Source organism: Alternaria ventricosa (assembly GCF_023758065.1).
Source record: "Alternaria ventricosa strain BMP 2768 chromosome Unknown scaffold_21, whole genome shotgun sequence".
NCBI classification, from domain to species: domain Eukaryota; kingdom Fungi; phylum Ascomycota; class Dothideomycetes; order Pleosporales; family Pleosporaceae; genus Alternaria; species Alternaria ventricosa.
The window spans coordinates 128642-141331 of NW_026055701.1; the positions used below are offsets into that span (position 1 = coordinate 128642).

Sequence of the window (12690 nt, forward strand, 5' to 3'; positions counted from 1 at the left end):
GCCCCGCTCCTACCGCTACTTTACTGCACCTACTCCCGTCGCGTCTCTTCTTAGCTGTACCTCCAAGCCACACCACACAAGCTCGAGGGACATCATGCTACCGCCAATTGATCCCGTGGTCCTGCAGCGCAATCCTAATTTTGAGATCTTGTACAAGGATCTTTGCACAAGGAAGCTTAATCCGAATGGCTCATCGAGAGACACGAAGAAGCAACGAGTACATGATGAGATACGGAAGGTAAGGATTTATCTATTTCCACTATTGAGAAGGCATTCAGGTCGTAACTATACTCGTAATTCCGTGCTTTAGACATGCGATTCGGCAACCCAATCCTTTGTTTGTTTACAGTCCTGGTATCATGCCTTTGCTCAACCACAGGCTCATCTTTGACATCTCCTTACAGACCTTTGGCTTGTACACAGGATTATGGCTTGGTATTGACCATACATACTGACATGACCCCAGACTCTGACTTCCGCCCTTGCATCTCTCCACACAACGCAGATCCTCACAACATCCCTCTCAACCCTTCCATCAAAAGCCACCGATCTTCCACCGGATCTACACGCAGTCACAGAAACCGTAACCGCCCAACTGAACGGCCAAGTTCCCGCATCCGACCTCGACATCTTGTCTGAAGACATCGAGTTCTTCCACTCAAATATCGCTCCCATTGCCTCAGCTTTATCAACCCAATTCACCAATATAGCCGACTACCTCTGCCGCATCGCGTCTCCAATTTCTCCCCCGCCTATCTCATCTCTTCACAGCACATCTCTAAACCTCCAAACCTCCGCCCTGGATACTCTGCCTAGCGAATTGCAAGCGGCACACACCCATCTGACAACCACCCTAACCACCCTCCTCTCCACACACTCATCCCTCCTCAGCACAAGCATCAAAATCCTCGAGCAAACCCAACAAGGCGCTCTAGCCCGCCACACAAAATCTTCCGCCGAGCTCCTGCAGACAAAAGCCATCTTACTCGGTCTGCAAGCTAAAACGCACTCCTTGCTGCACCCCCCGCCTGCGGAGTTTGTCGATGCATTGAAGGAATTTAGGAAAGGGTTGGGTGGGGGTAAGAGGGCGCTTTGGGATCGCGAGGCGTTGGCTCGACGAGAATTGGAATTGTATGGAAAGGCCGGGGAGAAGGGGATGAGGGACTTGGCGAAGAGGAAGGAGGGGTTACACAAAGAGGCAGAGAGGGTCGAGGCCGAGATAAAGAAGTTGGAGAAAGGGCAGTGATGGGATGAAGTTTTGGTGACGAGGGGGTTTGGCTTCACGGGACCGGGTCTTGTTGTATGCTTGTTTGATTGAACGCTGTATTCGATGATCGCGCTCGATCAGGTTGTGTATAGAAGCGTACCGAAACAGCATACGCCATCAATGCTTCAATATAAACTCTATGCTCAACGCCGGCGACACTAAAAACCGCACTCAAACAGCGCCTGAGAACAGATCTTCCAGGTCTCCTAACCGCGTAGCAATATCTATGTTACAATTTCAAACATAGAATATATCCAAGCGAAGGCGTAACTATCACCTTCCTATGGAAAAGCCTGGGCGTCGGGCGTAACGGCCAGTCTGTCGAAGTCGACGTCGAGTTCGGGTATGCCTTCTTTGCGCTTCGGCGTCAGACGGATCCTCGGCATCACTTTGACATGGGAAGCAAAGTTGAAAAAGAGAGCATAGTATTCTCAAGATAAGAGTCACACTAAGGAAGTTCGCTCCCAACTTTGTCCAGGTGACGTTTTCATCCAGGATGCCATTGACCTCGAATCGCGACGATTGACATCCAGCCCATGAACCCCAGGGACCATTCACTTCTCGCACAGTCGCCCCTGCTACTAATGGTATGTACGCATCAGATAAGACGATGCGCGGACATTGACACGGTCTTTCAGTTTCTGAATCTCGGTGTGTTGTAGTTGTCAAGGACACGGGACAGGTGACCGAGATATCGATAACAGTCGCTGAACGCCGATAAAGAATAGGGATGTTGGGAATGAAGGTAAAGATGCGAACTTTTGCGGCCGAAGGTAACAATGACTGTGTGAAGATCGTTGAAGTACCACTTGAAACTAGAGTATCGATGTTTAAAGGACGATAGGAACGATGTGATAGTTGGAACGGCAATACGTGAACTGATGCCTTCCTTCTTCGAAGCTTCCCCAGGGGAAAGCGGTGGCTTCAGCGGGCTTCTTGAGGAGGTTGATGACGGTGACGAATTGGCTTGTTCCGAAAGGTCTTTCCCTTGATGCTGCTCATGCCCGACTGCTCATGCTCGATGCAACAACGGGACGCAGGGCCGATGTTGAGAGGGGAAGGAGGGCCGACGTAGGACTATAGCCTTCGTCGGCTTATTGTTCATGAGGCCAAGAGCTTGGAAAATAATTGGGGTCAAGTATGCCGATCAGATATTCGAGTGCGTCTTCTTCGTCACCGTTGGAGATTTGACGGGCAATCTTGACCTCTCTTTAGCATGTATATCGGGTGGCTCAGCAAGAAAGGCCAACAGTGTGAACGTTTGCGAGGGCGTAGTAATGGTATTATCGATTTGTTATAAGAACGTTCTTGAATAATGGCGATGATGATAGAAAGGAATAGTTGATGATGAGAATGAGGACCGTCCTGGAGGGAAAATATCAAGAATATGGCAATACGGTGGCGGGACGCTGGAATATTGAAGTTGGCTTCTGATAACAGTATAATAGACGGATAGTATGTACCTCGAGTGTCGCGGATGAGACAAGGGGCATCAGCGCAGCGGTAGCAACGAGGCTACCGAAAGCTACTGCGAGATAGCGAGAACGAATCATCGAATTCAATAGGATCAACTCCCAGAGTCGTGTGATACGTTGTGTGCTAACATGGATGTTGTTTGAGCGTCTCGGTGGGGAATGAGGATGAGTCGAATAGCGATGGCCTGTTGAGGATACTGTATACATGTGTCGAACAATGGTGATGAATGGGAGTAGAAATGGAGTAATGATACTAGGAAATAGTCAATAAGGCATCGCGAAGCTCCAGAACAGGAGACATGCTGTTGTGGCGATGAGGCCGGCGAGACATGCGCGGAACATGGAGTCGACTAGAAAATGCACTGGAAGGATCGGACTTCCTCGAAGTTGGGCCTTTATTGAGGGCGATATTGCCGGGTATTTAGTGTCCGCCATTCGTCATGTTGGAATTTGAATTGGATGTTATGGTCGGTTTTTATTCCACGGCTGCCAGCTCGCACCCTCGTGCCGCCAGTCTCGGTTAGGGCGCTTTGCTTGCATTCCCAGTTCGCGGTGTCGAAGTTGACGACGATCATGGGTCGATAGAGCGCGGTTGCACTGCGAGTATCTGACCTCTAACTGCTGTTTTAAACGATCGACCAGGTTTTCGGATTTCCGCTAGGGCAGCGTTGCCGATGCAAGATTGATCTGAGATAGAGGATGAATGAGGTAGAGATGTTGTAATGATACTAAGAGTCGGTTAGTAAGGTGTCCTGAGGCTATAAAGAAGAGATATACCGTTGCAGCAATGTTTCCTATAAGAGCTGGCTAAGCAGCTCGAGGCAGAGTCCGCTCCGTACATGCTGTACTTATCCTGGGCACGGCTGCACTTCCGGGGCTTGCTGAATACGCTGAGGCCGTGCTGTGCGTGCTCTCGTCCGTAGCGATGGGGTGATGGCGATGTAGTGACGACATAATAACAATACCGATAGAGTGTTGAGGTATCGATGGTGGGTATGAATGGGATTTGGGAGCAATATATGATGATAGAAGTGAGGACAATTGAGAATGAAGAGAAATAGGTCATATCCCAGAAGAGTGGTATGGAAGAGATGAGATGGAGGAAGAATGGGAGCAAGTAAATAAACAAAGAACGCCATGGGGCATGTGAGGAACGAGCTTGTAGCGTGCTTGACATGTATTATCAAGAAACATGTGTGCACGAGAAGCAGCACATGGCTATCAATCGTCAGTAACGACTCAAACCAGCAATTTGCTGCGCAGGCGCCATGGGACGACAAATCCTCACCAACACACTCGGAAAGAAGTTCAGCATGCCTCATATCAACATCTTGGTCGTAAAATCATCAATTGAAACCTGAATGAAAGCACCAGTCTCTCACTCAATCCCTTTTTCAAGCCCCCTCCAAACCTCCCAAACTCTCAATCCCGCATCTCCACCATTTCACATTCCTACAAAACCTTGAAGCAAACATAGCTCAAGAACTTATCATTCAAATCGCCCTTATCCGTACTCCTCAGATCCGCATTACCGGGCCAGCTCAAGCTGAGGAAATCGGATTCAACGCCAGGAGTCTTGCGGCAGGAGTTGTTGCTATTAGCAAACATGTTAGCTAGAGAGTCGCGAAGAGAGGAAGCTGTTGAATACACACGTGAAGAACTCGCATAGGAAGCCTGGATCGGGTCCGATAGATGATTCTCTGCCGGAGAGTTGTGCGCAGTCAATGTCTGCGCCGCCTGGTTTGGTGACGTGATGCGAACATGCGCCGTTCCAGTTGATGTCGTCGCAGACGTACACACCAGCCACATCCTCAGGCGCGGGAGGCACGGAAGCTGATGGCGCTTCTGGCAACGGCGTGGACAAGGTCGCTGTTACGGTGACCATGGTGGTCGTCATGACGATGTCTGATGCTCTGGGAACAGGAGTCGGAGCAGGGGCGGGCGCAGCAGAAGAGCTCTCGGCGTCGCCTCCAGCGCCTAATAAGTCTCCTAGGCCGCCCAGAGGACCGCCTCCGCCCAGAACATCGCCTCCACCTAGAACGTCGCCGAGGGGGAGGCCTTGTCGCTTTGCAGCTGGATGTGCAGATTCTGGTACGTATTCTGAGGGGATGAAAGGATGACCTGGGCTCGGGGGCAGACTTGCAGCGAGAGTGGTGCTGGTCATGAGGAGGGTGGTGAGGATGGATGTGTACATGATGGACGATTTGCTACTGTCAAAGTAGAGAAGATTGATGGAACTGGAATGTGAATAGGACGCGCGTTGTCTGAAGAAATGATAGAGCTTTTCAGTCTACTTGTACTTCTCGTGGGTTGTACGTCTCGTGGAGGTGAGAGTATCTTTCTTCCCAAAGCAATATGAGACGGCAATTTCTTTTTCTGTGTATCAACTGTCACGACACTTGCTCCCTCCCGGCTCCGTGAGACTCGGCGGGCAGAGTTGTGTAACAAAATGCCTTGTTGCACTGATCACCTGCAGTACGCGACCAGTCTGCACGTAGGTTGCGTGCATCCCTTCGAGGACTTCTGCGGAAACGTAGTCTTCAAAAGTGCGGGTGGTGACTGGGAGGCGCTCGATTATGTGCGCATGAGAGATGCATGTCGACTGAAACGCAACGGCAGTGCTGATTCAAGTCGAGTACAATTGAGCACTTGAGTGCGCATTGTTGATGAGGCGCCGTTTCTGGCACTGGCCCGCTGCGTCGCGGCAACGTCTTTCGCAAGGTGCAACGGCCGGCGGATGGAACGATGAACTTGTAAACAGTCGACTTACTCTATTCTGATAGTAGACAACAATTGGGTACAAGAATACTGACAGGTCCCTCCCGAGTAATGGTATCATATGCGCTCCAATAACGCGACCAAACAAAGCGCTGTAACGCTAACAAGACGCCGCCGCAATGTACCATGCCCAAGACACCGAGAATCTGTGGGTACTCGATAGAGTAGGGGAGGCGCCTGCTACCACGGGTATATGAACAACAACGGGTAATCAAAGCGATCTAGGATATCCCTGAGAGCGAGTGTACTACGCCCCTGATCTCTCGGGTGCTTCTGGTCGGTCCGGCTCGTAGTTTGTCTCGCCCAGTGACTCGGTAGGTCCGGAGACAGAAGGCGCTGACGGAGCAGCGACACTAGGACCCCGAGACGCTGCTGCGTTCAGGCGCTGGTTCAGAGCCTCTAGAGCGAGAGCACGTCTCCTTTCCGCCTCCGCACGAGTGGCTCCTCCTCGACCACCCTTGCTGTTAGGGTTCATGATGCTGGGTAAACCCCCTTCAGCCCGGGCGCTCGCCTGTTCGTTTCCTGCATCGATGTCCTGATCCGAGAAGGGTATGCACACTTTGAGCGATACGAGTGTGTTGTAGATACCGTCGGAGAGGGCGCCAACGGGTGTTTGTATGGGCTCTGGGAAGAAGTGGGCAAACGAGAAGGTATCTGAGGCGTCGCCGCGGATGACAGAGCCGTCGCCAGTTGCAGTGGACGATAGTGATGGGCTTATGCGGTAGAAGCGGAGGTAGATCCAGGCAGTGAAGAAGCCGAAGTAGGCCAGAAACATGGCCGTCTCAGTACCCAGTATTATGCCGGAGATTGTGTTTGTGAGGAGAAAGATGGCAGGGAAGTGCTTGACGCGCATGCGGATGAGGCCCTTTGCGATGGCAACGGTGTGTTCGGGGACGAGCTGCTTGAAGGAGACGAGGAAGCCGGCCTGGATGGCAATGCCACCAGAGATGGTCGTGCGCCTATGCTTGGTCAGTACGGTGCATGGGATGAAAGCCGAGTACACACATCAAAGAGGTCTTGCCCATGACCAGGTAGCCCACGATGTAGAGCAGATAGGCGAGGATGTTGGGGATCATGGCCACGAAGAGCATGAACTTGGTGAACTCGTGAGACCCCCACGCTCTTTCCAGGTAGCGTCCGCCATAGAAGACGGTGAGTCCGGTGGTGATGAGGCCGAGGAGGTTCTGCTCCACCACTGTCGCCAGCGCAAAGACCCAAGGATACCACGGCACCGAATAGCGGGGGACGATGGTAAGCCACGGGACGCCATTTCCCACGCCGATGATTGGCTTCTCGATCTTTTCTACCAGGTTGGCGTTGGGTCGCAGTGCGAAATTTATCAGCGTAAAGAATACGACGGCCGCCAGCACGCCCCGAGTGAGCGGGGGAAGGTTGATGCGCGCCATGGTGGGAGAATGCGGCGTCTGGAGGCGGGAGGTGAGGAGGTCGGGTGTCCTTCACTTATCGGCCCGGGCAGGTCCAGACGGGCGGAGGAGGAGTCGAGGGTGAATTGAGCATGCAGGCGTGGAGTGTCTGCATGTGTTGCCGGCAGGGATCATGAACGACGCTCGGACGGAGATCTTGTGGGGACTAGCGGCCGCCAGAGTGCTGAGTAGTTGCAGGTAGCCTTCGATCCTCCTACAAGCTCGACGACGACCACCACCACGAATCGCGCACCCAGCACGCCCCGCCTATCCCCGACCCTACGCACTCTGCTCCCCGGCGCATGCAGCGCGTACAGGATGCGCCATGGCGGAGACTCTCAGCAGCAACGCGATGAACTATCTCGGTACACCTCCCCAGCCCACGCCTCTGTTGGCCTGCATGACTGACGTCTAGGTGCAGTATGGCGATATCTTCAGGAGGCCGGATTCGGTAATGCCGCCCTGCAACTCTCGCGATGCTGGATCCGCGACCCCGACACGCTGCCCTTTGCGAAGAACATCGAGCAGCACGCTCTCATCAGGCTCGTGCAGGACGGCCTGTGCTTCGACCAGCTGCAGGCCGAGGCTTGCAACGTACGTCGCATACACGCGCGCGGGAAGCTGGTACTGACGAGCGCAGACGGAGCCGCGCTACAAGTTCGGCAGCGACCACGGACGACCCTATTCGGCGCGCAATGGCAACCTCTTGACCCTCGACAAGGGCATTCCCGCACACGAACTCGCTGCCGAGGCCAACGGCGCTGTCCAAGAACCTCCGCCCAAGAAGACGCTCAAGCGCAAGAAGACGAAGCCCACGAATGGCGTCGAGCCGCGCCCCGAGCCCGAAGTCAACGGCGATGCCATGGAAATCGAGCACAACGGCACCACCCATGTGACCAACAGCGTGCGCGCTGAGTCGGAGCCCATGGTCTCGGAAGCCGAGTCGCCCTCGCTTGCCGATATTCCCATATCCACGCTCAGCATCGGCCAGGACGCTGAGATCCAGACTGAGGCCATCGCTGTGGCTGATCTCACCCCCGGCATCGTCTCCATCCCTCCACCATCGGATCCTGCATGCCTCATTGAGCACACACTATGGGGGCCTATAGACTCCCCTGTACTGCTCGCAGCCGGCAAATCCCTACTCCAAGTCCACGTTGTGAGCAAAGAACCTGGCCATGGACCCCCTACCCAGCATTTCGACATACCCTTACCCGTCGACAACTTCGACGTCACCGCCCTGTGCTGGCATTCCGACAACGAACTCACCGTCTCTGTGCGGGAACAGCGATCCAACGAAGTCGGCGAGAAGATGATGATGGACAAGCTCATCAAGCTGACCGAAGGCGGCCAAGCCTCGCAGGTCATCTCCTCCACTGCCGGCCTTATCAACACGCTTCGCTGGAACCCCGAACGAAACTTGCTGCTCTCGATATCGACAGATGGCGAAAAGGGCTCCATCAAGGTGTGGAAGAACGATAGCGACTCTATACCCGCATGGACCGAGTTCACCGATACGGCCATTTTCGACGCCCACTGGATAAGCGACTCTGCTTTTGTCGTTTGTGGTATCAAACTTTTCAAGATCTACCAAGTCAACGACTCCTTGACTACTCAGCAAACCCTCGACACTTCAGTAACATGGGAGACAGTCAAGTATGACGCCGCATCTAGGATCATCGCCGTACTGGGTATCGAAGACCGGAAGTACTATCTCGGCATTCTCCACCCCAACGACTCGATACAATTACAGGTCCACGAATATCCCGATGAGTACCCTACCGATCTCAGCTTCCGCGTAAAATCAAAGACTAGTCATCTCACGAATGGTTCTTCGTTGCCCTCTGTTTTGCTTGCAACAAGCTCCATGGCTGGTGCAGCACGCATTTGGGACGCAAATGAACCCTTCAAATGCGTCAAATACCTACCCACCACGGACGGTACTCAGGCCTTCAAGATCGCTTTCTCTCCAGACGGGACGCTCTTAGCAGCTGCGGGTCCCGATGCTGTCACTGTCTGGGACGTAGAAAAGAGGGATGCCCCGATAGCCTCGTGGCGCGCCAGTGAAACTCCCATGGACAAATGGAACCCTGGCATAGATGGAGAGTACAGTCTTGGTTGGGAGCCAGATAGTTCCAGGTTATCGATTGCTCTTGGAAATCAGGTATGCAGAATGCGCACAGGACATGTTCAACTACTTACACTACTATAGATTGCTATCATCACGGTTCCGCGGTAGTACCAGGGATCGTCCTTGAGACAAACTCAACTGCAGCTCTTTGGCAGCTATCGCGCAGCTCATCGCAGAGAGGACTATGGGCCTCACACAGCTACAGCTGTATTGCACAGGAAAAGAAGAAAGTACACCGAGCCGAATGCGCAAGTCTTTGCGGGGACATTCCGCGGATGCAAAGTCACGAGCGCGTTGCGGGACGCATGTGGAGTCCGGGGTGGCGCCCCCGACAGATGCGGAGTCCGTCGCGCTCTGATAGGCTAGTCCTTGGGGTCAGGCTGTTTACCGTGTGTTGAACCCGGCTGTTTAACCTGGTCCACATCTTGACGTCTCGCTAACAGACTAACGTTGGGCCTATTGCTTCGGCAATTGCATCAAAGGCCAACCCTGATGATGATGAGGGGCGTAGGTGGCCGTACTTATCACGGTTCGCTGTCGCCATTTTGCGGCCGACATCTTCCGGAATCCTCTTTTGTCCTATTGTATACTACCTACGCTGGCCAGTGTAGCCTCTGAATAGACCACATAATTTGGATACACGTCGCGCGACTACCTTTGCTGTGCAGCTCCCTCTTCCTTGACGATGTCAGCGATACCTAATCTCCCTACCGATGCGCCCGGCCTTCATTTGAATGGCGACACAAATGGGGTCGCGGCGAAGCCGCCTTTCAAACTCAACGATGCACCAGTAGAAAACTTGCGACGTCTGAGAGTGGTTGTTATTGGCGCTGGGTACTCGGGCATCTATTGTGGCATTCGCATACCAGAGCGACTGAGGAACGTCGATCTTGTCATCTATGAGAAGAATGCTGGCGTTGGAGGTACCTGGTACGAGAACAGGTAAGCGATCCTTATTCGACAGAGCAAGGCTCAATGCGAGTCGCAGCTACAGCACCGCACTTAGTGGATGCCAGTGTTGGCGATACGACGTGTTCAACAGTCTTCATTCCTCACTGTTTCGCAGTGTACCCACTGACTCGATCGCAGATACCTCGGTTGCGCATGCGACGTACCATGTAAGCAAGCTTATTCTTACCACTAAAATTATGGCTAACCTCTCCCAGCACACTCGTATCAGTACACGTTCCAGCCAAACCCGAATTGGTCGTCGCTCTACGCTCCGGCTGCAGAGATTCAATCTTACCTCCAAGACGTAGCGCAGAAATACTCCGCGGACCGCTTCATCAAGCTACGCCATGAGATTCAGGCATGTCACTGGGATGACAAGACTGCGAAGTGGAATATCACTGTGAAGAACCTCGCTACAGGAGAGGTGTTGCAGGATAAGGCAGACGTGCTTATCTCAGGGAGGGGCAATCTGAACACACCGTCTTGGCCTGAAATAGAGGGCTTCAAGACGTTCGAAGGCGAGGTCATGCATTCGGCAACCTGGAACCAAGACTACGACTTCGAGAACAAGCGAGTGGGTGTCATCGGTTCTGGCTCTTCCTCCATCCAAATCGTCCCCTCGCTGCAACGTCTACCGGGTACTCATATCAGTACCTTTGTGCGTAGTAAGACATGGATATCTCCTCCCTTCGGCCAGCAGCTATGGGACAAATACGGGTTCAATGGTTCAGCGATCCCCCAAGAACTTCGCGACCGTTTCGCAAGCGATCCAGAATACTACCACAAATTCAGGCTTTCGGTTGAAGAAGATGGGAATGGTATCCACGCTGTAACCATGAAAGGTACCGAATTACAGAAGGGCGCAAAGGACATGTTCCATGAGCACATGAAGGAGAGGCTAAAGACCAAGCCTGAGATCTTCGAAGCACTCTTACCCTCCTTCTCACCCGGATGCCGTCGGTTGACGCCGGGTCCAGGCTATCTCGAAGCCCTGACACAGCCCAATGTCGATTTCATCACATCACCCATAACACGCATTTCCGCATCCGCAATCCACACCGCCGACGGCAAGACGCACGAAGTCGACGCTCTCGTCTGCGCCACAGGCTTCAAAGCCTCAGCCCCACCGCCCTTCCCCTTAACCGGCAGCAACGGCTTACCACTCACGAAGAAGTGGGAAAACCGCGCAGTAAACTACCTCTCCCACTCCGTCTCTGGCTTCCCCAACCTCTTCACCATGCTCGGTCCCAACGCGGCCATAGGCTCCGGCAGCCTAACCTGCATGATCGAAACGGTAGGCGACTACATCATCAAAGCCATCCGCAAGATCCAAAAAGAAAACATCGCGGCCATGGTTGTCAAGGAAGCGCGTGAAAAGGACTTTATCGAGTACGTTGACGCTTACTTCCAGGGCACCGTCTTCGCCGACGAATGCAGGAGTTGGTATAAGAATAAGGGGACGGGCGAGGTTGTGGGGCTTTGGCCGGGAAGTACGCTGCACTGTGTTGAGACGATGAGGAGTCCGAGGTGGGAAGACTTTGAGTATGTTTATCTGGATGAACTGGAGGGGGGCAGTGATGGTACGGAGTTACATGGTGTGGGGAAGAAAGCGAATAGGTTGGCTTGGTTGGGGAATGGCTGGAGTAGTAAGCAGATGGAGGGGAAGGACTTGGCGTGGTATTTGTATCCTGAGTTTGTGGATAAGCCTGTTAGTCCGCTGCCGGAAAAGAAGGGGGCGTATGGGGTTAGGCCGTTTTCTTATTGAGGGAAGGTGGAGAGAGTGGTAGTTCCTTGACAACATTGACCCAGTCAACACTCGCACGTTTAACGAACATCAAGGTTGATCTTTTCTACGAACGACGATTACGGCAGGCGGCCCCACAATGCACATGAACCGCCATGTTCTTGGCGAACATATTGCTCACTCTGACGGACGAGGCTAGCTACTCACTAAGTCCAATCTTTTGCGCAGCATTCCTGTTCAAGGGCGCAGTAACATAGAAGATCATGTTCTTTCCAGTTCATTCAGACTATTTATACTCTCCGCCCTTACAACGGACCCAGTTTCCCAGCATAGCTCCTGAGGTTCGCACAAGGCTGAGAACGCCTCGTGCTTTGCCAAGAAGATGTGGCTGGAGGAGCAGATACACGTTGCGAGTATCATTGGGCAAAGTACAGATCTTGACGTCGAGAGGATCGTCTGCGGCATATCCAGTGCGTCTGTTGAGGGGCCGATGCTCATAACCAGGCTGTGGGAGAAGATGGAGAAGATGTATTTTAGCTGCCGAAGGTGCTCAGTGTGTCCGGCCTTTCTTGCACCTGCTCATCCTTTTCCACGATCGCATTGATAGGAGAAGAGTTGCTATCATGCTACCCGCAATGCCTTCATACATCTGGCTCGCATGCCTTCTCACAATCACCACACACACCACCGCACAATCCGACAGCGACAGATGCGAAGGCAACACCACCACCTACCACGACTTCGACCTCACCGTGCCCTTCCAAAACCTCTGCGGGAAAGACATCGGCGCCGAAGTCGACTTCCTCGATCCCACATTCGAGGAAACTTGGTCTGATTGTATGGGCCGATGCGTCAAGAAAGAGCCGTTGTGCTACGGCTTCGACTTTCGACCTCTCGGCGCAACAGACTTCGAAAATTGT

At 53.2% G+C, this 12690-nt stretch overlaps 5 protein-coding genes across 5 annotated transcripts; 3 read left to right on the forward strand and 2 right to left on the reverse strand.

Annotated features, from left to right (window-relative positions):
- Positions 1-94: 94 nt before the first annotated feature.
- J4E93_009353 (uncharacterized protein) lies at positions 95-1246 on the forward strand (the record flags this gene model as incomplete). Its single annotated transcript, XM_049347246.1, has 2 exons — positions 95-238; positions 467-1246. The coding sequence occupies 2 exons, from the start codon at positions 95-97 to the stop codon at positions 1244-1246; spliced, it is 924 nt and encodes a 307-aa protein (XP_049195514.1).
- A 2948-nt stretch (positions 1247-4194) lies between these two features.
- J4E93_009354 (uncharacterized protein) lies at positions 4195-4936 on the reverse strand (the record flags this gene model as incomplete). The annotated part of the gene is made up of 2 exons (XM_049347247.1): positions 4195-4336; positions 4395-4936. The coding sequence occupies 2 exons, from the start codon at positions 4934-4936 to the stop codon at positions 4195-4197; spliced, it is 684 nt and encodes a 227-aa protein (XP_049195515.1).
- Positions 4937-5767: 831 nt separating this feature from the next.
- Positions 5768-6926, reverse strand: J4E93_009355 (uncharacterized protein; the record flags this gene model as incomplete). The annotated part of the gene is made up of 2 exons (XM_049347248.1): positions 5768-6479; positions 6526-6926. The coding sequence occupies 2 exons, from the start codon at positions 6924-6926 to the stop codon at positions 5768-5770; spliced, it is 1113 nt and encodes a 370-aa protein (XP_049195516.1).
- Positions 6927-7296: 370 nt separating this feature from the next.
- On the forward strand, positions 7297-9183 carry J4E93_009356 (uncharacterized protein; the record flags this gene model as incomplete). Its single annotated transcript, XM_049347249.1, has 4 exons — positions 7297-7309; positions 7366-7538; positions 7585-9108; positions 9157-9183. 4 exons carry the CDS (start codon positions 7297-7299, stop codon positions 9181-9183), a joined length of 1737 nt encoding a protein of 578 aa, XP_049195517.1.
- Positions 9184-9760: 577 nt separating this feature from the next.
- J4E93_009357 (uncharacterized protein) lies at positions 9761-11791 on the forward strand (the record flags this gene model as incomplete). The annotated part of the gene is made up of 3 exons (XM_049347250.1): positions 9761-10017; positions 10165-10193; positions 10242-11791. The coding sequence occupies 3 exons, from the start codon at positions 9761-9763 to the stop codon at positions 11789-11791; spliced, it is 1836 nt and encodes a 611-aa protein (XP_049195518.1).
- Between the last annotated feature and the right edge of the window lie 899 nt (positions 11792-12690).